Here is a 27953-nt window from a genome sequence, read left to right as displayed (position 1 = left end):
CCCACTAAGTATTGAACAGAAAGAAAACAGACTAGGAGACTGGTACAGGCGTATCAGACAGATTAAACACGAAGCTCTAATTTCTTTTCTCTAGAATTTCATCCTTTGCTACACTGATTCCCATTTTGAGCCTCCACCCTGCCGTAGGAATAACCCATTCTCTTAAATACTCATTCATCCACAAATGAGAGAAGCTAACTTGTCCAAAAAGGGAATATAGCTACAATGTGGATGAAGCTCAAAAACATGCTAAGTGAACAAAACTAGACACAGCCAGTCACATATTGTGTGACTGCATTCATAGGCAATATCAAGACTAAGTAAATCCATAAAGATAGGTTAGTAGTTGCCAAGAGCTGGAAGGAGGGAGAAATGGGGAAAAACTGCGTAATGGGTATGGAGTTGTATTTGGGAAATGTTTTGGAACTTGACAGACGTAGGTGGGTGTTGCACAACGTTGTGAATGTACTAAAAGCCACTGAAATGCTCACTTTAAGATGGCTGGTTTTCTGTGAATTTTTCACCTCAGTTTCTAGAAGGGATTATAAGACATTCCTAAAGACTGATATACAGAAAGCACACGACTAGAGACTCCTGGACATTGAGTCAATAAAATAAATTCACTTACGTCCATGTTTCTAAGGACACAGACCAACTTCTCACTTCCTTTTCAGACTTCCCAGACCTCCTTGGGCGTTCCTACTCCTTTGAGTCGGTGCGTTGTGCATGGTACAACTGAATCTTTATGGATGTCATTGATAGCTATTAAATGATTTGGCCTGCCCAAGCCTAAGTTATCAGCTCTCTCTGACTTTTTTTTTTTTAATTTTATTTATTTATTTATTTATTATCTTCCGCTGCGCTGGGTCTTTGTTGCTGCGCATGGGGTTTCTCTACCTGCAGTGAGTCGGGGGTTGCAGTGCGCGGGCTTCTCATTGTGGTGGCTTCTCTTGTTGCGGAGCACGGGCTCTAGGTGCGTGGGCTTCATTAGTTGCGACACGCGGGCTCAGCAGTTGTGGCTCACGGGCTCTAGAGCACAGGCTCAGTAGTTGGGGCGCACGGGCTTAGTTGCTCCGCGGCATGTGGGATCTTCCTGGACCAGGGATCGAACCCGTGTCCCCTGCATTGGCAGGTGGATCCCTAACCACTGCGCCACCAGGGAAGCCCCTCTCTGACTCTTAATGTTTCTAGGATGACCCGGTGGTCTTGGAGAGGAAATTACGTTTTACAGTTTCAGTTTACCAACGACAGCAGCTGTGTAGTAAGAAATGTTCATATACAGTAATATAAGACCTTTTTCCTCACAGCCTATATTCTGAAAAGCAACCTAAAAAACATTTGAGGAAAATTCATGTATTAATGCTCAAGTAGTAATACTAACAGAATTAATTTGTGATTCTCTAAATTTTGATTCAGACCATTAAAACCAGCATGAAGTCTAGTATCCAGTCATGCTATGAAAAACTTGGAATCTATTCACTGTAAATCTGGCTCAAAATGACCTCAGAGGGGTGAGGAGTGTAAAACTACAAAGGGTCCAGAGAGTACACATTATTCTAGAAAGAGCACACGCAGTTTATAACAATATCATTAATTTTTTTTAACAGGACACCAAATTTTAAAAGATACTATAAATCCACTGTAAATAAATGAGTATAATACTGCCATTCATTGGGGAAAATAAAAATAGAAAGACCCTGAAAAAGAGCAATGAGAGGGGATTAGCTGCACTAAATTATAAAGATTTCATAACTGATAATACCAGTACAAAAAAATTAAAGGACAGAATAGAAAGCCCGTAGTCCCAAGTACATAGAAGAATTTAATACTTGATAAAGCTGACACCTCAAGTCAATGGAGTAAAAATGATCAAGTCAATAAATGATATTGGTACAACTGGGTAGCAACCTAAAAATTAAAGTTGGATCCGTATCTCACACCTTACACCAGGATGAATGCCAAATGAATTTAAATGCAAACAATGAAACCAAATAAATGAGAAGATGTGGGAATACTCCTTTATAATCCTGGAGTGGTGGTGACCTTTTGTGCCTCAAGATACAAAAGTCACAAAAAGGCTGATCATTTAAATGCCATAAAAATAAAGACTTCTGCATATGAAAAAAAAAAGTTAAAGCAAATAGCAAACCAGGAAAAAATACTTGCGCACATATCCCAGAAAAGGGCTAATCTAGTCTCTCTAACATAGGAAAATGTAGTAAGTTCTGAAATATGGAGATGAAAGGATTAATAACCCAATATAAAAACAGGCAGTTCACATAAAAGGAAATACAAAGAACTCAATCTCACACACAAAAGGAACACAAACTAAAAACACAGAAAAACCATTTTCACTCTCATTGGCAAAAATGCAAAACTTGAATTACACACTATATTGGTAAGTATAGAAAAACAAGACATCGCCGGTGTAGCTTAAGCTGTACAGTCCCTATGAAGGGAAATTACATATTGTTTATACTCTGAGGAGGCGAATTCACTGACAAATATTCACCTACACCCACATGTGACACATTAGACACCACTATTCATTGCAGACGTGTTTGTAACAGCAAAAGACTGGAAATGACCTAAATGAGCAAAAATGAGAGACTGGTTAAATAAACTGTACATCCAATACAACTGAATACTATGCAGCTATAGCAAAAAGATTACAGTAGCCTTCTATTTACCAATCTGGAAAGAAAGCCAAGATGTATCATTAAATGACAAAGTGCAGAAGGCTGCAGCCTCCCGGGGGCAGGTGCCCTAGTCCTCACATCTCCTGGGCCCAGGCCAGCGAGTGAATGAGCTTTCAGATGACGCCAGCCCCCAACTGTCTCCCAGCCTTTGGGGCTTTACAGCTGAGGCCCCAGTCATCATGGGGTAGAGACAAGCCATCCCTCAATTCCTGATCTGCAGAACTGGCACAATAAAATGGTTGTCTGAAGCCACAAAGGAGTCGGAAAATTTTTTATACAGCAATAGTTACTGGAACACATAATTCAAATTCTAAAACACATGGTTCTTGACCAAATATTGATTCTCCTTCAGGGCACTCCCCACACACCCGCCCCCATAACACTGAAGTTGGGACTGGCCAGGTGACTTTCAGCCAGTGAAGTGTGAGCAGAAAAGACATTCACCCCTGTACTCGTTAGGGTTCAATCAGGAAAACAGATGCCACACTAGGTATTTAACACGGATCATTTAACATTGGGAATTTGGTTAACAAGTGTTAGAAGACTGAAAAAGCAAGCAGGTGGCACTGAGGTAATAGCCGTATTTAAAATCTGCCACTTTGGAGGTTGGGAGCAAAGGAAAGATGTTAAGGGTTTCAAGCTTAACAGGTTGGAGGAGGAGCCCCGGGCACCAGGACTGAGACTCCTGAAAGTGGCTGCTGCCTGCTGCTGATGGTAGGGCTTCTGTTTGTGCCCAGAGAAGCTGCAGACTGGAGCCCATGCTGCCGGGAGGGCACGGGGCCGCCGTGGGATGAGCAGACAGGAAGGAGCCAGTGCCTTTTCCCCTCCCCTACCCGCTAGCAGCCCCACTGACAAGCCCAACGATGGGCAAAAGCGGTTCGCAGAATCCAAGAAGGGAGAGTTTGGAGCCCAGAGACAGCAGTTTAAAGCTTCTACTTTCCATTTTATCTCTTCCCCTGCCTCAGAGATTATGGGAGCATCTGCTCTTTACAGAGCAGATCAAAGCAGCCTTTGAACTGGTGGAACACTGAGCCATCAAAGAGAGAAGACTGCTCTGGACCGTCCCCCAGATGCGAGGCAGACTCTTGGGAAGCAAGAAACAGATGCGTGGCGTGTTAGGCTGTTGGCTCTGTTACAGAGTCCAAGCTTGTAGTGCTCGCTGCACGACAGGCCAATAAATCAAGAGTTGTTGGGACAAGGAAGAGCGACTTTAGCTGGAAAGCCAGCAGGCCACAAAGATGGTGGACTTGGGCCCCAAAGAACCATCTTGCCTGTGTTAGGATTAAGGTTTATCTTATACTAAAAGGGGAGTAAAGTGAAACATTTCCTGGTTCCAGTCAGCCTCCAGAGAGGATGTGTTCATTTCTTCCTTCCTGTAGTCTTCACAGGTGGGCCAGGTTTGGATGTTTCCTGTGAGCTAAACAAAGGCCTTTACGTTTAATGCTCACTACCTGGAAGTCAGGGCTCCCAGAGATGGGCCATTATGAAAAATTTAAGCTTACAGGCAACATCCCTTTAGTGATTAACTTGTAATTGAATACAAAGTTTCTTCCCTATTACAATTCCCCACTATCAATGTCCATTCCAGAATCTTGTGGGAAAAGGGATATAAACGGCTCTGGCTACTTCTTGCTGAACAGAGGCAACAAATATTCCTTAGACTCTCTAGTCAATCCTTTTTTTATGTACAACCCTTTGAAGCTGATGAAACCCCGCTTCTTCACAAAATAGCTATAAAGTCATTCAAAAGCCACCGTAAAATAAATAGCAATTGATCATTTCTAACCATTAAAAGGATGCCTTTTTACTTCAGCGTCAACCAACAGGGATCACAATGCAGTTGAAAAGAAACTTGGTTACTGCTGTGATACACAACGATTTAAGGTAATTACTAAAATTATGACTGATTACCATTTACCAGGATATACCAGAATTTTAGGAATTTCATGTAATTTCTAAAATGTGTATATTAATAACGTTTACCCATATGATACAATCTAAGAAGTTTTATCACCACTTATTTGACCGTGCTTCCCATGTAGTTCAACATACTAAATAAGCCTAATTAGTTTGATATTCCTCTCTCTGAGATGGAAAAAATAATTTGAGGTGTTCCAGGGACCCTTTGGAAAACCTCAAAGTTAGCTAGAGGTCAAATGAACTTCATTTAGAATTTGATCTTTGGGAATTTTGTCAAAAATATCAAAAAATTTTAACCAGTGATAATAAAAGATCTCAATGGTAAGTACAGATCACTTAAAGAAACTCACAATTACCCAAAGTAGTCTGGTATTTTAAGAAACCTTTGTCCTCTTAGAGAGCCAAATTCAGGTTTAGTACCACTTTACCTTTAAAATTCATTTTCTTAATTAAGTTCAATCGTATCTTAGCCAATCCTGACCATGCACAAAACTCTTTCGCTGTTCCTCCTCCACAATCCTTCCACAATTTTTCTGTACCCATATTAATCTGTCCCTCACTTTCTTTTCCATTCATAAACAACCAGCTCTAGGACAAAACCACCTTCTTCCTTTAATAAAATGCATTTTCATTCCTCATACCTTCTTTGCTGAAAACACACGTCCTACATCTTTATATATTGAAATTTTACCTTATAATTCTTAACCTTAAAACCTTCACCTCTAGTAAAAAAACAAGAAGCAAGTAATTGTAAACTGTGTATCGTAACAGCATTTCCTGACTGACAAACTTACACTCTAGTCTTCCTTTCCTAAGAAGGCAAAGGTAGGTAAACTTAGACCTGCCCAGCAATTAATGCTCTAATATTTTATCCTATTTGAAATGACCCAGATATTCAATGAATTCTCTTCGTTTAACTTAGTTTAGTTTCAAGTTACAGAACTCTGCAGAGACTATTTTAGATAGACATTCCCCAAATACAATTATTCCTATAGAGTTTACCTAAAACTCTTACCTCATTTATCTCTATTTTATTTACTTAAAAGCTCTGTCATATGGTTATTTTTCTTGCTGACAAACTTTGTAATAGAAATAACGTCATTTGATTTCTAGTAAACCTAGGTACAATAAAAGTATTATACTTAATGTTGATGACTCTAAAAACATGCCTATATTAATCAAACCAACAAGCTTAAGCTAACTTTAATACCAGATATTAATTCAATACTGAATATTTCCCAGGTCATGTGAACGCAAAATTCATTCTGGCCAGTTTTTTACATCTGAGTATTTATTTAAATGCTTCATCTCCTTTAAGCCAATTAAATAGAGCTCTTTTACAAATTCATTTTGACAATGCCATACATCTATAACATGTACAAATACACAAACACAGGGACCTCAGAGGTCCCATTCCAAAATTTCAGCCATTAATCAGGTACAATGATCTGATCGGGTAAAACCCCTCAGTTACAAAAGAGGTTCGATTCCAACTGGGTTTCTGGCAGATGGGACCAATCAAGGTCATCTGTCTAGATGGCTAAACCCCTTTTTATTAATATTTATGGAAAAGACACTTCTATTTCTATTCGTAGCTTTTGGTGACTTCAGGAACCAAGTAGAATCTTTCTCTTCTTCCTGGGAATGTCCCCCTCTTGGACAAGAACAGACAGGTTTTGTTTTGTTTCTGTTCCTTTCCTCTATTTGACATTAGTAAAAAAGTTTTAAGTATCACAAAACTGATTTGACTGTAAATGGAGAAAGAGTATCAAACAAAATGAAACAAAAAACCCAAAGGACAAACAGAAAATCCTAAACAAACCCTCAAGTTTGGTCTTGGGGTTTTACATATACCAATGACACAGGAGACCCTAAATTACATAATTAACACAACAAGGATCGCAGTACATGGTGCACAGGGCCCCAAGATAACCCTGCCTAAACCCCTTGTGGAGATCCTAACAGGTACTGTGGCTACACATTGTTTCAATAAAATATCATCTTCCTTTCACCCAGGGGCTCACAGCTGTAATCAGATCCCTTATCCAAAATGCACCTCAGAGGACTTTCTTTTGCGATAGTTGAAACATTTCCCATTTTTGAAGACAGACATTCAAGACAAACAAAACAAACTGCACACACAAATGATGGCATCCAAAGAAACAAATGAACCGGTTCACAAATCAGGTAAAGGTCCAACAACTCTTTCCTCTCTCCAGCACGTTACTGTAAGGCCAGCAGGTCCGGGGAAGGGCCCAGGGAGCCAGACGGAACCCCCGCCAAAGTGGCTGATGCAACCGACACCTGACATTGCCACACCACTCGGCCCCGGCTTCCCGCTCCCCGAGGGGCGGAACCAACGGCTCTGAGGCTGATGCAACCGACACCTGACATTGCCACACCACTCGGCCCTGGTCTTCCCGCTCCCCGAAGGGCCGAACCAACGGCTCTGAGGGCTGATGCAACCGACACCTGACATTGACACAACACCCGAGAGATTACCAAAAAAGTGCTGCTTCACACAGCAAGCACCTCCCCTGCGTCCACCCCTATAAATTTTGTTCGCGCCCACACCCGGGCGCGACTTCTCTGGCCCCTTTCTCTCGGACCAGTGAACCTCGCCCGGGAGCGTTCCCAAATAAAGCTTGTTTAAGCTCTCCTCCATCTTTGGTGCCGTTCCTTACAGTTACCCCACTCAAATACAAAACAAATTGGCTAATTCTGGAGAAAATGCCCCAAACGGAGCGGAAATAAAGTTCCCGGCTTTACACACCGGAGCGACTTACCCTACTGTAGCCCGTCAGCTCCCAAACGTCGATTCCTTGCTCCAGCTGCCAAGCACGGGGGGCAGCCACGGCCGTTTTGCGGAATTCTGAAGGGAAGACCCTCCGGACAAGTGGTCCCGGCAGCTGCCAGGGCCTTACCCGGAAATTCCCCAAAGCGGACCGGGAGCCACGAGCAGCAAGGCCCCCGGCCGGCTGCACCACAATTCGTCACCAAGTCCAAGCTGGTACTGCTCGCCACACAAAAGGCCAATAGATTGAGCAACCTTACTCAGAAACCCAGCAGAGCAAGATGGTGAACCGTCTTGGCTGAGTTAGAATTCAAGCTTCGTTTTTACTAAAAGGGGCGGGAGTAAAGTCAAACACTTCCGGGTCCCGAGTCAGCCTCCTGAGGGGTCATGTTCATTTCTTCCTCCCTGCAGTCATTCACAGGTGGGCCTGGTTAGGATGTTTCCCGGGAGCTCAACAAAGGTGTTTTAGCTCAATGCTCATTACCTAGGAGGCAGGGCTCCCAGAGATGGGCCATTATGTATAATATAAGCTTATAGGCAAGGTCTCTTTAGTGATTACCTTGTAATAGAATACAAAGGTTCTTCCCTATTACAGTTGGGCCGAAGAAGCTCTCCTCTCCTCCAGGCTGATCCTGCACTCCACCTGAGGACCAGGTGGTACTGTGGCCCGCCCCCAGGCACCTGTGCAGGTGCAAGAGGCTGCAGCCTAGGGGCAGCTCCCTAGGGAGGTGAAGGTGAGCGGCAAGGGTCTGCTCAGTGATGCCTCAACCCTACATGTCAGGGGTGTCAGGCGGTAACAAGGGCTCCAGGAGCATCAGAGAAGACACTTGCATCCAGATGAGGAGGTGGGGAAACTTGACCTGGAAAGGGTGACATTTTCGGTACCCTTAAAGGGCAATCGGGATGGGCTCTTGAGAGAGAGAGATGGAGCAAAGGCAGGAGTGAAGACGTAGGGACCAGAAAGCACAAGATTTGGCCAGAGAAAGAACTAGATGGGGGCTAGTTTGGACCCAAGGACAGCCTCATTCTTTTGTTATTATTATGATTAATAAGAACTAATAGTTATAGAGAGCTCACTATGTGCCGGTCGCCGAGCTAAGGACTTTATGTTTTCTTGCTGGTACAATCCAGTGAGGTGGGTCCTGGTATTAGCACCTCTACTTACAGATGAGGAGTAGAGACATTAAGTAACTTGCCCAAGTTCACATACTAAGCGGTAGACCGTGCCCCCTGGGAGCACTTCGGCATCCACACTCTTCATCTCTCCGTTCAGAGTTCCCTGAGGAAAATCCCCACATTGACCCCTGCACGGAAGATTCAGGGATTCCCCAAGGACAAACTTCCTTCAATCTCCATTCCATTCCCCAGAAATGCAGTGAGAACACTCATATTCCTAGTTCCTGAGACAGAAAGTTACACCTATGGGGCCCCCTTAGGAGGTAAAACAATAATCAACGATAAAAACTCTGTCCACCTAGGAGATGAATATTGGGGTGAGGGTTGCCCAGAAAACTCTCCTTGTTACTTTACGCAACTCTTCCTTACTGTATGTCCACGGCCACTGTGGTGCTCCGATGGGGCTCTACTGAGGTCTGAAGGGCAGATGGTGTTTTTTTAAACTCGAAAGGAGGGAGGTGGGAGCAGATGACTCAGGGGGAGTACTTGGAGGTGTTTCCAGATGTGCACTTCAAGTCAGTTGCATCATAAACAATGGTTTGAGTGTTCCTTATTTTTATTTTCATCTTTCTGAACATGTTGGGATCTCTGCTACTACAGAGCAGTGAGACTTGTGGCTTCCATCTCCCCGTCTCCTTAATTTGGAGGGCAGCACCACACTTCTAGCAGTGGCGGCTCCACAGCTGTGAGACAGCTGTGTCCCGTGGCTGATGGCTGTGGAAGTCAGTGGAAGATGCCACTGACTCCATCACAGCAGAGAGGGCATGTGAGGGGAGCCTAAGCTGGGCTCAGGTGAGCTGCTGTATTGTGGGAGGAGGATGGTCATTCTTGACCACAGACTGGGTCTTTGCACGTCCTATACCCTCTTCCCATCCACCCCTCACAGGGACTTGCTCCCTCTCTCCCACCCACCTTGATCATCGTGGCCATGGTGAGCCTGTCTCCCTCTTAGGAGAAATGGAGACCAAGAGGAAACTGCTAAAGCAACAGCTGCAGAGCAATAGGCCCCCAAAGTCTTGCCTTGAATTTGCCCTGCCGTGTCCCTGCTGTGCAAAGAGAAACCTGGGAAAGCCTGAGGCCCCAGCTCCATGCATCCGTCAGGTCCTGGAGGTGAGGTCTGGCCACAGCTGGCCCCTGGTCTTCTCTGTCAGAGGCTCCCCCACCAAGGCCAGCTTTGCCATCTCAGCACTGGATTAAATAAGATGCCACTTGCTAGCACCTGGAGTCTAGGGGGTGTCAGCAGGTCATGCCAAGGAAGCAGGGGCTGGGCGTGAAGCCCACACCACCTCTGTGCAAGCGAGGAGGGCTTCAGGGGGCAGGCACAAGGTGGCCTGTCCACGGGGGCAGCTGCTACTCAGCCTGGATTCCATGGCCTGTGGGCGGTGTGGGACCAGAGCAGATCTTCCCCTTTTGCAAGACAAGCTGGAAATCTGGAACTCCACCTGAAGTTTCCCGACTCTAGGAGGTTGGCTCAGAGTGTTATGAGATGTGGGTCAACCACTGTACAAACTCACTTTTCAACCTCTGCCTCATATCCTGCTCTTCTATGGAGAAAAGAGTATAAAACCTATGGAGTTTTTGCAAGTTTCAACAGGTACACTGAAATTTATGGATGTAATGCAATTCCTAACGCCCCTTCAAACCTTCCATATCTTTTCAAATTATGGTTTTCTCTGGATATATACCCAGGAGTGGGATTGCAGGATCATATGATAGCTGTATTTTTAGTTTTTTAAGGAACCTCCATACGGTTTTCCATAGTGGCTGCACAAATTTACATTCCCACTAACAGTGTAGGAGGGTTCCTTTTTTTCTCCACATTCCACTCCTGGGCATATATCTGAAGAAAACCATACTTCAAAAAGATACATGCACCCCAGTATTCATGGCAGCACTATGTACAATAGCCAAGACATGGAAGCAACCTAAATGTCCATCGACAGAGGAATGGATAAAGAAGATGTGGTACATATATACAATGGAATACTACTCAGCCATAAACAAAGAATGAAATGTTGCCATTTGCAGCAACATGGATGGACCTAGAGATTATCATACTAAATTAAGTAAGCCAGACAAAGACAAATGATATGCTTATATGTGGAATCTAAAAAATAATGATACAGATGAACTTATATACAAAACAGAAATAGACCCGCAGAGATAGAAAACAAACTTATGGTTACCAGAGGGAAAGCAGGGGGAGGGAAAAATTAGGAGTTTGGGATTAACATATACACACTACTATATATAAAATAGATAACCAACAAGGACCTACTGTATAGCACAGGAAACTATACTGAATATTTTTTAATAACCTATAAGGGAAAAGAATCTGAAAAAGAATATATATATATATATATATATATATATATATAACTGAATCATTTTGCTATACACCTGAAACTAACACAACATGGTAAATCAACTATATTTCAAATTAAAAAAAAGAAACCAAACTTCCGTTTTCTTCCATTTGTCCACAAAATCTGGTTTCTGGAATCCGAGCTGAAAAACACTTTTCTAGCAGAAGCCGATCACACCAACCACTCCTGAGGTTAGTTGTGCTATGGTCTACATAGCAAGAGGTCCTGTGCCCATGGCCTCATGAAGCAGACAGTACTCCCATTTATTGGCTGCATGACCTAAGGCAGCTTCTCTGTGCCTTGGTCTTCTCATCTATAAAATGGACGTACTACAAGCACCCACTCAAAAGGCTGTTGTTAAAGACTCAACAAGTTACCATATGCAGGTACTTGAAACAGTGCCTTGCGCACAGCATGTGTTAGATTTATTTTTCTCCAGAACATTCCAACCTGTGAGGTCTCCAGCCAGGGGCCAAGTGCCTATTGAGGACACCAACCCTTTGCTTCCAGGTTAACAGGGGGACAGCAAGGCCAGACCTAGACTCAGTTTTGCCCCGCACGATCACCAAGTGTGGAGGTAGAGGAGAAAGGTATCCACACACCTTGGACTACTGAGAACTTCCTCTTCCTCTCCTCAGACGAAGTATGAAGTCATGAGCTGGTGGATGACTTAGAAATACAAAGTACAAAAGGCTTTAGTCATTCTTCAGATGTCTGATCCCGTTTTTTCCTAAAACATGGAAGGCCAAGCCATTATAATAGGGTTCAGATCTGCTCTAGGGGGCAAGTCATGCTTGAGCCAAAACATAACAAAAAGCCAGCCATGAATCTAATTCTCCGTATCAGTATTCTATTTCCAACCAGATTATCAAGGAACACTTGCTGAGCACCCGCTATAATCAGAGTACTGTTCTCAGCTGCTGGGAATTGTAAAGAAAATAATGGTACCTGGTTCTGCAGAAGCTTATTCATTCCCGGAGTTAACAAATATTTGTTAAATTCTCACTTAGTACCAGGCACTAGGGAAAGATTAAAGCCTGCCTCCTGGAGCATGTGATGTCGGGAGATGGAGCGGGGCAGATAACAAACAAAGAGCTACGTAAATTCAATAGTAGGTAATAAGCTATACAGAGAAAAAACAGCAGAACAGGGGAGTGTCTGAATGGAGGGTGTGTAGTACAGAACAGTCAGAGAGGGTAGAGTTGGCATTCGTGAGCCTGATGGTGCAGACACTGTCTGAGCCCCAGTTAGCCTTTCTCAGAGCTGCTGTGGTGGTGGAGAGGGGTGAGGGAGCCTTCAGCAGAGGTGGGCAGGCCACCAGGCCATGGAGCAGAATGGATAAAAGGAAAGAGACTCAGGGGGCTGCAGCCTGTGAGAGCCAATGGGAAGGTACCAGGTGCTCCCAGGAGCATCACTTGAGTCAAAGAAAGAGACCACAAATTCATTGGCCACAGACCTCTGCCTTTGGGTTAGCAAAGCACCTGGTGGCCAAGCGGGAAGGGGACACTGAACTGGAGTCTAGCAAATGCCAGCCTGGTCCCCCCAGGAACTGGTACAAAGCTAGGTACCCCTCTCCCTCCTAGTTTCCTAAGGGCCTTTAAGCCACCTGACCTTCCCTCCCCATCCACCTGGGCCCCCTTAGGGAAAGACAGGGCAAGGGGAGGAAGCCACTGGAGAGGAGAGGATGTTATTATCCAAGAGGACTGAACACTACCCAGAGGAGCTGTTTAATTCATCCAACTGGACAGTGCTTTACTCAGGCTGGATAATTGCTTCTTGCTACCCAGTAGGTGAGAGTCCAAGGCAAGTTGAGATCAACTAGAGATGGAGAAATTACATTTCCGCTGCTTAGGAGGAGGAGGGAAGGAGGGAGGGAGGAAAAGTGGAGAGAGTGAATGCAGAAACTCTTTTGAGTTTTGCTGAAAACATGGAAATGATCCAGAAGAGGGAGAAAACTTGATGATGCAAGAGAGAGAGAGACTTTCTAAAGTGATTTCTAGAATTTCGAGGAGGCGAATGAAGTGCTGAGGGGCAGAGTTCACTTCAGGCACAAGTACCATCCACTCATTCATCTGTCCAGGGGGTGGACGAGGGGGGTGGTGGTGATGGGAGCATGTAGTCCTCTTCCAGCTGTTTCTATTCTTTCCAGGAATTGGAATGCAAGATCACCTGAGAGCGAGGATGGGGACGAGGTCTTGGGGATTAAGGAGAGAGGAGGAGGTACAAAAGAGTGGTTTGGAGGGCGAGAGAGCGAATTAAATAGAATAAGTATGAGGATGGTGGGAGAAAACTAAGCATCCAGCTAGAGGTTGTGAATTTCAAGTGAAACAACTCTAGGTGCTTGGGAGACTGCACAGAGTAAGCAGAGGGTTCCACTTAACCAGGGTTATGGTTGTGCTCTCGTAAGGAGACAAGTATGACAACAGAGAAAAGAGCACGGGAATTGAGGGTGTTTTCCTTGGGGCGATTAGTATTGCTCTCGGAGTTTAAATCCATTAAAGTGGGGAAGCGTGGACTTGAGGCAGGTGAGGGACAAGGAAAAGGTAGGAGGAGAAGCCGAATGGCGGTCCCAGCGCGGTTGAAGGATTGTAGGAGTTGAGGTATTAGAGAAAGTGAGCTAGAAAGACAGAGGGTGAAGGTCAGAATCTGGGAGGGCTGAAATTGAGATGAAGGCGAGCTCCCAGGTACTGGTAATGATAAGGTGTAAGGGATGTACACAGGAACCGCTGCCTGAGATGGGGGGGGAGGACAAGACCATTGATAGAAAGGAGAGGCAGAGGAATTGTGCAGGGGTGTGAATTTTAGGAGGAGTGCTTGAGAGAGTGAAGGTAAGGCACCCAAATTCTCAAGAATGAGGGTGAGCGGTGGGGGAGGGGGCTGCAGAGGGCAGAGTGTGAGGAAGTTAGATTCAAAGGTAGGTTTTAGGATGGCTGGGAAGAGCAATGATGAGGAAGGTGACAGGTACCCCTCCTCGAAGCCCATGGCTCTGCTTGTGAAAGAGGACCACGGGGAACGGGGCGGGGATGCGAGGCACTAGAGCAAAGCCTGGTTTCAGTTCCAGAAAGAGGAAGGGAACCTTGGGAAAAGAAGTTGAAGATTTAAACCACAGTCGGATGGATGGAAAAACCACTAGAGGAGCGTCTATCCATGAACAGATTTTAAAAAAACCTCTGTTCTAAGGACTTGAAGATTAAATGGAAAGCACAGCACCAAATACATCCTGAGCTCTCAGTGTCAGCTATTGTCATTAGGACCACAATGAATGGACTCATAAACCAGTTTTTAGTCTTTTCCCCAGAATTTTAGTTCTTTCTGGTGTTGGCCAATACTCTGCTTTATTACATTTATAGCATATTTTGTACACAGGAACGAAACAGCACACGTTTAAGTACGCAGAGGTAAACGTAAATACTTAAGCCTTGTTCTTTAAAATGAATAGACGTGGTCATATCCATAGATTTCAGAGTCATAGACATCGTTGAAATTACTCGGTCAACTCCATCACCGCTTGAAAATTTACAGAAGAGGAGAACTGGCTGGGCAAGCAAGGCTGGGACTGATCCGAGATGATTCGGTTGTTGAGCCGCGACCAGAACCCGGGAGGGGCTCTAGATTCTGGTCTAGGCTCCTCTCCTATTATTGGTATTGCGGCACCTTCCCGAACCGTCAAGACGGAGCCACCAGCCGAGGTCCCTCAGAAGGTTCCCCTCTGAACCCAACCTACAAAAGAGCCCACGCTCCGCTGGGTCCAGTAACCAACCTCGCTGGGGTTCAGGAATCGCTTCCCGCGTCTGGGTGGGGCTCGTCCGCGGCGACCGCCTCCCGCGTTCAGTTGGTGGGGAGGGAAGCGCCTGGAATACGTGGAATACCACGGGCCTGGGAGCGGAAGCGGGGCCGAGGCAGGCTGGGCGGTGACTGGGGGTGGGGACTGCGCTTCGCCCGGTTGGCAGCCCTCAAGGCGGACCCTGCGGAGCCACGTTCCCGCGCGCGGTGCCGCTGGACTCGGGCTGTGCAAGCGGCAGGGGTTTGGCGCGCCCAGCGCGCACCGGCCGCCAAAGGAAGCGCTTTTGCCTTGGGACCAGGCGCTAGGCTCCTGGCCCGGCCCGGGGGCGCGGCGCGCCCATGGGCAGCGCCGAGAACCGCAGCGACGGCTCGGAGGACGCGGGGGAGCCGCCGTGGGCAGAGGTGCTGCCTTGCGACGAGCGCCATTGCTCGCCCTTCCCCCTGGGGGCGCTGGTGCCAGTGACCGCCGTGTGCCTGGGCCTGTTCGCCGTCGGGGTGAGCGGCAACGTGATGACGGTGCTGCTGATCGGGCGCTACCGGGACATGCGGACCACCACCAGCTTGTACCTGGGCAGCATGGCCGTGTCTGACCTGCTCATCCTGCTCGGGCTCCCCTTCGACCTGTACCGCCTCTGGCGCTCCCGGCCCTGGGTGTTCGGTACGCTGCTCTGCCGCCTCTCGCTCTACGTGCACCTACGCCACGCTGCTGCACATGACGGCGCTCAGCCTCGAGCGCTACCTCGCCATCTGTCGCCCGCTCCGGGCCCGCGGCCTCGTCACCCGCCGCCGCGTCCTTATGGTCATCGCCGCGCTCTGGGCCGTGGCGCTGCTCTCCGCCGGGCCCTTCTTCTTTCTGGTGGGCGTCGAGCAGGACCCCGGCCGCTACGCGGTCCAGGACCTTAACGGCACCGCTTAGCTCACCCCCTCGCCCCGCCGCCACCGCCACTTCTCGGGTCCTCGCGGGCGCCACCGCTGTCCCCGCCGTCGGGGCCCGAGGCGGCGGCGGCCGCGGCGCTGTTCAGCCAGGAGTGCCGGCCGAGCCCGGCGCAGTGGGGCGCGCTGTGCGTCATGCTGTGGGTCACCACCGCCTACTTCTTCCTGCCCTTCCTGTGCCTCAGCGTCCTCTACGGGCTTATCGGGCGGGAGCTGTGGAGGAGCCGCGGGCCGCTGCGAGGCCCGGCCACCTCCGCTCGGGAGAAGGGACACCAGCAGATGGTCCGCGTCCTGCGTGAGTGGCGCCGCCTCTGTTCCAAACACCCCAACCCACGGTCCAGGCTGTGTCGCCTTCCCCTGGTCTCCCAGCCCTCGGCGCCTCTTCTGGCCACGTTTCATTCTGTCGTTCTACCCCAGCCTCCACCTGCTTCTCCTTCTAGTCTCCAGAGAAAACCATCTCCCGTCCTCCAAGGGCTCTGGGTCACCCCAGGCGTCCCTTGAGAGTGGGATATCCGGGTCCTGTAAACAGCAATTATTTCCAAAAGCCTCTGTGATCAGCGAGCTGGGCTGATCCAAGATGGATAATTGCAGGCTCTTAAGCCAACTGCCTGTCTCTGTTTGATGCTGCAGTTATGGAATTACAGAACCCTGGAGAAGACGGGATAGCTCACGTTAAGATAAAGTTTCTTTACTTAATGTTATGTTATCCTGAAGACTAAAGTGAATCATGCCCATATCAAAAAAATAAAGATTGTGCAGACTTGTTGCAGAGTTCTTTTCAACCGAAAACAGAGAACATGTCAACGAAGTGAGTTTGTGGAAGGAAGCCTGCCAGAACAGCTTGTTAGTAGAAATCACTCCTTCTGGTTTATGTCAGGCCTTGATAGTAAATGTATGAGCCGAATACTCAGCTTTAAAGCTAATATCGATGCTGTCTGCAACCTGGTAGTTTTTCTGGGGTGGGGATTTGGCTAGGCAAGAGTTTTATTTATTTTGCTTTTACTTATTATTTCAGATGGTTTCCTGGGGATGCTTATTTGTTTTCGGATGCTTTGGCTAATTCTGGCGCCTATGTCTTGTTTTGCAGTGGTGGTGGTTCTGGCGTTTATAGTTTGCTGGCAGCCTTTCCACGTTGGCAGAATCATTTACATAAATACCAAAGATTCCGGGATGATGTACTTCTATAGTACTTTAACACTGTGCCCTGCAACTTTTCTATCTGAGCGCATCCATCAACCCCATCCTCTACAACCTCATTTCAAAGAAGTATAGAGCAGCGGCCTGGAAACTGCTGCTAGCCAGGCGGTCCAGACAGAGAGGTTTCTGCAGAAGCAGGGAGGCTGGAGGGGATCCTGGAGGAGACATGGCTGGCTGCACCGAGACCAGCGCTAATGTACAGACACCAGCAACCAGCATGGCCAAACACAGCGCCTCATCCCACAGCTCTGGGACTTAAGGGAAAACAGGTCTGCAGGAAGAAAAGAACTGCGAGGGGGGAACCGAAGCTGTTAGGGAGAATTAGAAAGAGTGGTTGACATTTTGCAAGTTGGTCAGCAACTTAGCATGATTTTTTTTTTTAAACAAAGGTATGAAATGTAACTGTACCAGTCTCTCTGGTTTTCCTTTCATGTACCCCCCTGGGGACGATCATTTTATCCTCCTGATATCCCACATCACAAAATGTTCTCTGGGGAGGTTTTGTAAGTCCTCATTCTTCTACTCTGGGGAAATATGACCACTCATTTTCCAGTTAACAAGTGATCCAGAGAGATGCTCCCGTAAAAATTGTCACCTGTGAGGTCAGAGGTGTATTTTGTTTTATGTTTTGGATATAAATGTGATGGTGCATCTACAAGGAATCCAGGATGATGAGAGTTTTATTCCAAGAAATTACTTAATGCTTATATATGACAGCAAAAAATGTTTAGAAACAAGTGAAAGGAATTCTGGGTAGAGTGCAGTGTTCAGGGGTCCCGCCTCTCTCAGGCTCAGAGCAAATCGTTAAGTTTAGGCACAGTACCCTCTTTCAGAACCTGGGTACGGAAGTCTGAGGGCAGGGAGCTGCAGCAGGATGTAGCTTCCACAAAGCAACTGTTGATCACATTGATAAGAGCTTTAATACGCCTTATTCGCCTCAGCTTGGTGGGATAAGCAATGATGGAACCAAGTCTGGGGTCTGAGTCTGAAAACTTAAGAGCCTTACCCACTCCCACCCCGAGAAGCTGCACTAACAGAAAAAACGAGAGTCAATGGATGTACTCAAGGGTGAGAGAGACTGTGCTGGACATTCTGGCCAACAACTCTGTAACTCTGTTTTAGTTTTTACAGTTTAAAACATAAACCTGTTTTTGGAGGGCTCCTACTGCCTCGCTGGACTCCGAAGGGCCTCAGTCAACCCAGGGTCTTATGAATGGCGCCCCCTGGAGGTAGGCAGGATACAACTAGGTCAGCTGTAAACTACAAATGGTGACTCCATAAACAAGGGTCCGCTCCACACCTGACAAGGTCCTTTGCTTTTTCATGTGATTGACTATGTACAGTGATGCCTTCAAGTCCCCTTGAAGTGTCCTAACACCCTGGCCCTGCCCTCAACTGGTGTGGCAGTGAAGAAGTCCCCCGTCTACACTGTTTCTTCCAACTTGGGGCAGTGGTCCCTAAACTGTGTTCTGCAGATTTTCAGGGAGTATTTGAAAAAAGGATTCTGTGGTCAAATATGGCAGAAGAACAGTGCATGCTGTACCCACCTTCCCAAGAGTCACAACACAAAATATCCCATCAGAGGCTCTGAGAAGTTGTTGCTGGGGACACTGATGGAGGGTCTCACGGTGCAGGTGCCAGCCTTGTGCCACAGCCACTCCCCTGCTTGGTGGCACTAAGTGGGGACGTCCTGGAGATGCAACCACACAGTCTTTCTTCTCTCGGGAGTTCCTCTCTGGGACAGTCAGAAGCGGCTTCTTCCCTGTAGAAAATCATGGCTAAGAAACTTACTGATATGTTATATGTAGTATAATATTTTAGATATAGAAGCAAAGACCTCTCCTTTGAGTTTTCTTGTTCAGATTCTAGAAAAGAGGGATTTGCATCACCCTTTCCTGTGACCTAGGTGTGTTCCCAGGTGTGGGCAGAGAAGGATCATCCTTTCTTGCCACTGGGTCCCTGAGATGGAGTATCTGAATTCCATCCCTCCTGTGGATTGCTGTGCACTTGTTTTCAAAATGCCGACCTTACCCATTAGTGGATTGTGAGATGAGTGGAGTGTGTCACATGTTTCTTTATTGGATTGCGAATAGAATAGAGAATCAGTGCATCATGTGTAGTAAGGCTAACTGTTGTGAAACTTTTGTTTCAATTATATATTGGTTGGTATCTTTCATGGTTCGTAAAATAAAATATATTCTCATTGTGGGTCATGGTCAAAAATATTTGAAAAGCTGTTCTAAGGTCTAAAATTGTTCTCTACCACAGAAGAAAGTGTCCTCTGGTGTTGACAACTGGCTATAAAGGGGAGGGGCATGCTGGGAAGACTCGGGGTGGCCAAGTCAGGGATCACTGGAGAGGGATGGCTGGGCTGTTGGCCTCCCTCCACCCTGGGGATGGTATCCTGGATGCTGTGTCTGGGACCTCTCTCTGCCCTCGGACGAAGATGTGTGCTGGGTCCCTGCAGGGCTCTTTCTGTAGGCCAAGTCGCTTTTTTTAGGTGAGGCACCAACCTTGGGGAAGGGTTTGTGTTTCATTCATTCACTCCACAAATATTCACCAAGCAACTGCTAAGTGCTAGACGTGTATGTCAAAATACTCTAGAAACATTAGTACATGTCATGGTGTTGAAATCAATCAAATTTTTAATGGTCTTTTTTGCCTTGAAATGTGTGATTGTTCATCTAGACTAACCTCAGATTCAGCTCACAGGCCAATAAAAGCACTCACATCGGACGGACCTGCAGAATTTCAGGTTAGTGTCATCTACACGACTTCCCTCCACCTTTCTATAGGAGACTTTCCCACTTCTGAAGCAATTGCACAGCACCTCCGAGGACCCAGGAGTCCAGGGGACATGAGAGCAATGTGTTGATGATGTTCGAAAGTCTGAACATGGCCTCTCCTACAATTTCTACCCAAGTAACAGTAACATTTGCTAGTATGTGGAACCATTCACATATAAGTATTAGTGATTGTACAAGTGTTTTAAGTGGAGCTTTAATAAAAGGCTTTTCATAAACTGTGGGGCCATTTTCTATTGTGAGCCAACTTTCTAAAGATTCAGAACTCTAAATATTACAAAGAACCTAGTCAGCTCTGAGCAGCCTTCCAAAATCAGCATCCCTGCTCCTAGGAGCACACGAACCTTTGTCATTGAGAGGCATGTGCTCTGTGGGTGGCATGCTTTGTGGCAGTCACTCAGCATGTCCCTCACTCTGTGTAAGCTACAAGGAGGTGACAGAGGCAGACTCTACTGGCCACCTTCTTAGGAAAACAACACACACACTTTCGAAAGATTAGCAGACGCTTGTGTCATAAGGGGCCAGAAAGTGCCATCAGGACCAGGAGAGCTGAGTGTGGGCAGACAGTCAGGCGATGCTCTACGTGAATCTTTTTCACGGCACTTGGTCCGTCACGTCTTGGGGACTGGTTCCCAGAGTTTGTAACTTGCTCCCTAAGGACAGACTGTGCTTTATCCCCCTTGGCATCTCTTGCCCACAGGTAGATATGTGTTGAACTCAAGTGGACAGGGATCTTCACCCCAGTGGGTGGACAGAGATGGAGGCTGAGTAAGCAGATGACTGGGACGTCCATTCTGAGCCATCGGTCAGCCAGAGGGAAAGCACAGGACAGGGGCGAAAATGGCACACAGGGGGCGTGGGTGCTGAAGGGAGGAGAGGGCAGGGCTCTGAGGAAGAGAGGAGGGAGGCAAGGGCACTGGTGTAATCAGGAGTTGGAGCCTGCAAAGCAAATGAAGCAGGGTCTGGGAAGGCTGAGCCTGGGAGGCCAGCTGGGACCAGTTAGGTACTGTAATCCAGGCACAGGGCACTCGTGGGGTAGAGTGGTGACACTGGATCAGTAACACAACCAGGTTCAGCACCTCCCATCGCCAAGACACCGGCAACCTCGTGGCCTCAGAACAGGGAGCATCCCTTTCCCTATCCTCAATCCCCAGTGCCAGGCATCCCCACCTTATTTTCCTGCATCTGTGCCTTTGTGCCCCACCCCAGCTCAGGCAGGCCCACAGCATGACGGGTCCAGTAATGACATCTCCTTTCCCTCATCTTTGCAGTGAGTGTGCAAGTCTCGAAAATGTTCCAATAATTCCTATGACTTATGATGATACAGAGATAAAAAAAAAAAACTTAAAAAAAATTTTTTTTGAAAACCTGCAGTTTTCAAAGTCGTGGTGTCTTAATTTTACTGTAATGGTTATACCTGTTCATAACTGGAACATACATAGGGCGCCACGTGATCTCTCTTTCTGTCTTACTTCCACAATAATTCATTACTTTGTCATTACAGTGATTATTAGCGCCCTTCCCTCAGGCTTTTTATTCCCCTTTGTAATTCTCTACAGCAGTGGCTCCCAAACTTTGGCACGCGTGAGAATCACCTGGAGGGAGAGTTAAAACACAGCTTGCTGGGCCTCATCCCCAGAATTCCAGATTCCGCGGGTCTGGGCTGGGACCCGAGAACGTGCCTTTCTCTCAAGTTCCCGGGTGATGCTGATTCTGATGGTCTGAGGACCACCCTCTGGGAGCCTCTACGTAGATGGTTGCTACAGAAAATGTGAGCCACAGAGCAGTGGCATGCGCATTACCTGGCGTCTTGTTAACATGCAGACTTTCAGGCCCCACCCCGGAGCCTTCTGAGTCAGAACCTGAATTTTAACAAGAGCCCCAGGCGCCTCCGACGCACATTAAAGTTTGAGAAGCACCAGTCGAGAGGCTAGACCGACGGCATCAGAATCTCTGGGGGTTGAACCCAGACGTGGTTTTTACAGCTCCTCAGGCGATTCCAATGTGCAGACAAGACTGCGAACCATCAGTAGGCTCTCCCTCACCGAAATCTCTTCCATTCTCGCTCCACCCTCTTCCCCCGCCCCACCCCTTTCCTCCCTTTCCCCGTATTTACCTCAGGATAAAGGAAAAGACACGAAGCCAGTAAACAAAGATACTGCAGGTGGCTTTGGGCGGTGGATCCATGGGAAAGTCATTTATATTCCAGCAGAAACTGTGGAATGACTGTGGTCCGGCGATGGGTCCCTGACTCCTCAGCCCCCCGGTCCCCTTAACGTCTCCCGCCCACGCCGAGGTCCTTCCACGCACGGGCCAGGCTGCGCCCACGCCTCCTCAACTGCTCCTTTCTGTCACCAGGCCTCGACCCCGTTTCCTGCTCTTCTAGACATCTTCTATTCTTCTTTTCCCTCAAGTCCTGACTGGCTCCTTGCGCTCTTCCTCCATTCCTCCAGAAAAGGCCTTCTCAGCTCTTCCTGGGGCCTTCTCGGAGGTGAGACCCCATGTCACATGTGGCCCTGGGGGGCAGCCCCAGGACTTGTGCCTGGTGCTGGTTACTGAGGTCAGCCGGGCGGACGGGCCGGGCTGCGGGTCCCAGGGAGCGGGCCTTGACTCTGCGAAGTCTCAACAAGAGCTTGCTTCACGCTCCAAAGTCACGTCAGGTCTCCAACCTTTCAACGTTATCGTAACTGAGTCCCTAAAACTCAGAGGCTGACTGCATAGGGAGAAGAGGAAGTCAGAACTCCAACATTTGAGGTCTGTTTGAAAGGAAAGGGAGGCCAGAAGCCCGGGTGCTTGGCGCAGCGAGCGGCGCGAGGCGTGCGCGCCGAGGTCTGCCGTCTGCGCCTGCGCGCGCAATCTCTGCGGCGGCCCGGGCCTTGGGGACGCTGGCCCTGCGGGGAGCCGCGCCCAGTCCCAGCTCCGCTCTCCGCGCGTCAATTCACAGGCGGACGTGGACAGATCACAACAGAAAACGGTGTTGCAGCAGCGGGAATCAGCAATTTTGCACAGGGAGCTTTGAGAGATGTTGCATACTGTAATCTGCCTGAAGTTGGGACAAAATTGAACAAACGAGGAGTTTGGTGCTTTAGAAAGTTTGAAAGCTGCTTGTCTGCTCTTCTTCCTCCATCAGAAGTAACTGAAATTAATGAAGCTCTGGCAGAAAATCCAGGACGTGTCCAAAAAATCTTGTTATGAAGATGATTGGCGGATCAATGTGACACTCAGTAACCCTTCAGAACTAGATGAACTAATGAGTGAAGAAGCGTATGAGAAACACATAAAATCTATTGAGTGAAAATGGAACCCCTAAATAAACTAGTATGAAACAATCTAGCATAGTTGTCTTAAATTAGTTGTGGATAGATTTTTTAAAAAGCAACTTGTAGCAAAGGAAACTACTTGTAACATGTTACCAGAATACCCCCTAACTTCCTAATGACTGCAGATAAACACTATGCATCTTTTCCACAGCACCCTATGATTTTTAGGCTAGGCTCCAGTTTACAATACTCAGAATTCCTGAAATTATCTGTAGTAAAACTAGTTATAAAAATTATGTAATTCAAAGATAACATTGTTATATTAAGCCTTATAACAGTTTACAGTCATCCCTGGATTGGGTCAAAATACTTGATGAGGGCTTCCCTGGTGGCGCAGTGGTTGAAAGTCCGCCTGCCGATGCAGGGCACACGGGTTCGTGACCCGGTTCCGGAAGATCCCACATGCCGCGGAGCAGCTGGGCCCGTGAGCCATGGCCGCTGAGCCTGCACGTCCGGAGCCTGTGCTCCGTAACGGGAGAGGCCGCAGCGCTGAGAGGCCCACGTACTGCAAAAAAAAAAAAACCAAAAAAACCCCCCAAAACTTACTGATCTTCCCATTGGAAATAACTGGAGGTGGAGAAAAGTTTTTGTTAGTTGTACAGTGTCAGATGAAGAACAATACTATCTTAATTTTGCAACATACTGTGTTTGCTGGTGCTATTTTTATACAGTGAAGCTACAGCCTTGCAGGAAAATAAGAAAGTTTAATAATAAAATATTCAACTTAAAAAAATTAAAAAGAAATAGGCTGTAGAGGTGGTTTAGCAGGGGACAATAATGAATTCCTTTTTTTTTTTTTTAAATTGAAGTATAGTTGATTTACAATATTGTTAGTTTGAATTCCATTTCAATGCATCTCTTTTCCAGTGACGCCGTCCTGTTGTTGCATCCTCCCACAACCACTGGGAAATAGGTCCCAATAGTCAAATCTTAAGAAATGCTGCAATACCATGGAAACTGGTTTTTTTGGGGGGTGGGGGTGGGGGGAGGGCAGGGAATTCCCCCATGGAAATTCTTTTTGACCATAGAGCTATGTTTTTTTTTCCTCCCATTTTGTAACATTCCACAAAACACTCCAGTTTGAAATACCAGAGGGAAGTGTGGGTATAAAATCAGGGCTAATGATAAAGATTGGGGAGTCAACAGCTTAGAAGTGATCATTTAAACAAGTGGTTCTCAAACTTCAGCGTGCATCAGAACAACTGAGGGGCTTCTTAAAACACAGATTGCTGGGCCCCACCCCAGAAGACCTGATTCTGTATGCCTGGGTCCGGGCCTGAGAATGTGCATTTCTGTCTGGTTTCCAGGTGATACTGCAGCTGCTAGTCCAGGACCACACTTGGAGAGCCACTGATGTAAGTGACAGGAATAGATGACCTCTCCAAGGAGAAAGCTGAGAGAGAGAAAAGAAGAGGCTTAGGGTTACATGCTGATGTTACAGCACAGGCTGGAGAACTCAACTGAACCAGGCAGGAGGAGCAGAAAAAGGGAAAGTGATGAATTGATACTACCCAAAGGAAGAGAGTTTCAGGGATCAAGTACCCAGAGGATACAAAGAGAATGAAGTAGGGTTATTAGATAAAATACAAGATTACTAGTTCAATTTGGATGAACAACAAATGATTTTTTTAGTATAAGTTTAATAAGTATACAAATGATGTACTTAATCCCAATTTACATGACTCGACTTATGATTTTTCGACTTAATGATGGTGTGAAAGTGGTACGTGTTGTATAGAAACCATACTTTGAATTTTGAATTTGATCTTTTCCCGGGCTACCTATGTGCAATATGATCCTCTCTCGTGATGCTGGACAGCAAGCCATAGCTCCCAGTCAGACCGTGATCACGACAGTAAACAACCTGTACACTTACAACAATTCTGTACCCAGACAGCTATTGTTTTTCCCTTTCAGTACAGTATTCAATAAATTACGCGAGATATTCAATAACTTATTATAAGATTGGCTTTGTGTTAGATGATTTTGCCCAACTATAGGCTAATATAAGTGTTCTGAGCACATTTAAGGTAGGCTAGGCCGGGCCATGATGTTCAGTAGGTTAGGTGTGTTAAATGCATTTTTGACTTATGATGTTTTAAATTTATGATGGGTTTATCAGGACGTAACCCCATCACAAGTCAGGGAAGATCTGTACTAAAAATATCATTCGTTATTTATCTGAAATTCAAATTTAACTGGACATTGTATTTTTATTTGTTAAATCTGGTATCCCTAAAGGAAGGGTAATGGAAAGGCCCCAGGATTTGGCAAAAGGAAGGAACTTGGAGAACCTTTCAATGGAGTGTTGAGGGCAGGAGCCAGAAGCTGCTAAGTTACAGAGGAAATGGCTGTGGAACAGGGCTGAGGTGGTCCTGCCTTGGGGCTTCCATGAAAAGGGATCCCAGCAGCTGAGTAAAGGGCTTTGCTGCTGGTTCTGCCCTAACTGTACCCCAGGCCAAGAGCCAGTCTCTCTTGCTGTGGCTTGTGCCCAAGCTCCTGGGAGCACGGGGCACTTGTGTGCTGAGTATTTGCAACTCGCACTGATGTTCTTAAGTCACAAAACTGAAGAAATGTGTCTGATTCAGAACCACCTGAAACAGAGTATGTAATCAAAATGTGTTGAACTGAACGCATTTAATTTATATATAATCCATTCCTGGCAACTTTGAAAGGCCTTATTTATTTTTCTTTCTGCAAAGGTGTGGAGTAAAATAAAATTTTGTTAAGTGACCGATTAATTCACAAGGTTGAAGGGGGGGATTCTCATTCTGGAAAAATGTATCTCTGTGTGACAATTGAGACCACAGATAATGAAGTAATATTTAACTGTATGTATAGAATCTGGCACCATGCCCAGCACGTAGTAAGGACTTAATAAAAGTACTTGTATGTGTATAGAGGATACTACACGTTTTGAGCAGGGAGAAAGACTGATTTCTTAAAAAGTTAGTGCATTGCAATATTATAATTGAATGTTTAATTACATAATTATTGCAATGTATTTATAATAATAAAATGTACTTGGCACACCGTTCAGCATGTGGTAATCCTCAGTGTGAGCTAGCATTATTGTCCTCAGTTCATATGCTACTAACTTTCCCTCGTTAGAAAGAATCACTCTTTCTCCCTGTCCAGAATGTCCTCCATACACACAGTGGAGCCTGATCGTGGAGTAGTGATGTGGTCAGGTATATATTGTGTCCAGTGAACTGCTTTCCAAAATGAAAGTCCTGCCCACTCAGCTTTTACAGAAATATTCCCAGGGTATCTATACACTCTGCTCTTCATGGAAAGTCAGGGCTTGTTATTGTTATTGTTATTGAGAACACCTGAGGAAGACCGTTCTCTTTTTCAACAGTCGCTGCAGCTGCTTATAGGATTTGACAATGTAATAGCTGCCATTTTTAGAGCGTGGAAAAAGGTATACTAACTGAAGGAAATGGGCCTTCTTCAATAGGCAGGAGGATATTGTGCTTTTGAAATGTAAGTGGAGCTCTTGTAAGCCTTTGTTTTATATAAAGACAGTATAAAGAATGACACAGGCTGGAGGGAATAGCTTTATAGCTGGTCAAGCATTTGTGCTCTGTAGTATGTTAACAGATTTCTATTTCATTGGTTTCATTTGTCCTTCTTAAAAATGTCCCATCTTAACAAGAGCTGTTGGGGAAAAAAAATCCAGCGACAAACTTCTGGCATCTTCTTGGCAGCCAGCTGCTCGACTACTGTGTCACATTCAAAAATGAAGTGATGGAAAACAGGGAGTTTTATTATGATTTCTGGTTTGAGGAAGCCACAGATTTGGTCACTAAACACGATATTCAAATGAAACTTTGTGGGAAGTTCTGCAGGGCTTGCCAAGGTAACCTAGAATCTCAACTAACCTTTGAGGTTATTATAAACAATGTTCCAACAGTGGAGGACATTATTCAGCAAGTTGGAGAAAGATTCCCAGATCAGCACCTCAAAGCCCTCACATTAAGACACGGATCATCTCCAGCTCAACATGTCAGAGGAGCACTGTGCCAACACGTATAGAGTGACTTACCAATCCTGACACTGTGGAGATTCATTCCCAGAGGCTCAAGTGGAAAAAGAGGAAAAGATAAAGTGCTTCTGTCCACAATTTACGATGCTCTACAGCTGCCTGATATTTATGTATTTTTCCTAATGCTTCCGTATTGCTTAAGGTCCTGTGGATTCTTCCCAGGATGAAGATGGAGAGGAAGCACGAATGCAAGCATCACAAAACACACTCCCAAACACTGACTCAACAGAGGTCAAGTCACGGGGCTTTGTGAACGTAACTCTTAATACAAAACATGATCTGGATTTCATGAGACACACACAGAAAACTCTACACAATGTGTCAGAGCTTCCTAAAGTAATTCAGAAATCACTGAAAATATCCAAGAGAATTTTTAAAGGTGCCTTTTATTGGTTTATTAGGAGGCAAAGTTGTAAGGTACATGCAGGCCACTTAGTCATTGAAGGTAAATTTGCCAACAGGCCTCTCACCAAATCCATCAGCCACTGACCACTCACCTGTTGAACAGCCACAATCTGAACTTGCAGACTTTGAAGACTTCTGTGTTCTCCCAGAAGACGGTATGGAAAGTGCTGCTTTGAGATTCCCCCTGGTGGCATAATGGCAGGGCTGAAGTCATTTGGGACATGATGTTTATTATCATTGATCTAATGACCAGGATTTGAGTTATCAGTTCTTTGAAGAAATAAATGCTGCGGAGGTAGGGAGTGAAAAGGGAGGAGAACACATTTATAAAGCGCAATGGTGCTTCTGACTGAAGTACATTATGTTTGGAGTATGTTGTTAAAAATCTGTAATGGCTGGTTGTGGAAGTTACCAGAAAGTGACAGAAGCCATGTGCTCACCTGAAGAGGATTTCAGTGTAGGCTTTGTCCTCAAGGGAATGTAAGTCCACCGAACTGGACATCAGCTT

General features: G+C 46.2%; 1 protein-coding gene and 1 pseudogene across 1 annotated transcript; both read left to right on the top strand.

Moving 5' to 3' along the window:
• Positions 1–14972: 14972 nt before the first annotated feature.
• Positions 14973–17127, top strand: MLNR (motilin receptor). The gene is given in 5 exon segments (XM_030882328.2): positions 14973–15424; positions 15426–15649; positions 15652–15966; positions 16759–16870; positions 16872–17127. Coding segments are annotated over 5 exon segments (1254 nt in total). The 5' UTR covers positions 14973–15077.
• Positions 17128–24784: 7657 nt separating this feature from the next.
• On the top strand, positions 24785–27529 carry LOC138842416 (52 kDa repressor of the inhibitor of the protein kinase-like; annotated as a pseudogene).
• The last annotated feature ends 424 nt before the right edge of the window (positions 27530–27953 follow it).

Source organism: Globicephala melas, chromosome 18, assembly GCF_963455315.2.
Source record: "Globicephala melas chromosome 18, mGloMel1.2, whole genome shotgun sequence".
Classification (NCBI taxonomy): domain Eukaryota; kingdom Metazoa; phylum Chordata; class Mammalia; order Artiodactyla; family Delphinidae; genus Globicephala; species Globicephala melas.
Note: the sequence above shows the minus strand (reverse complement) of the source record. Positions and strands in the feature narration are given on the sequence as shown.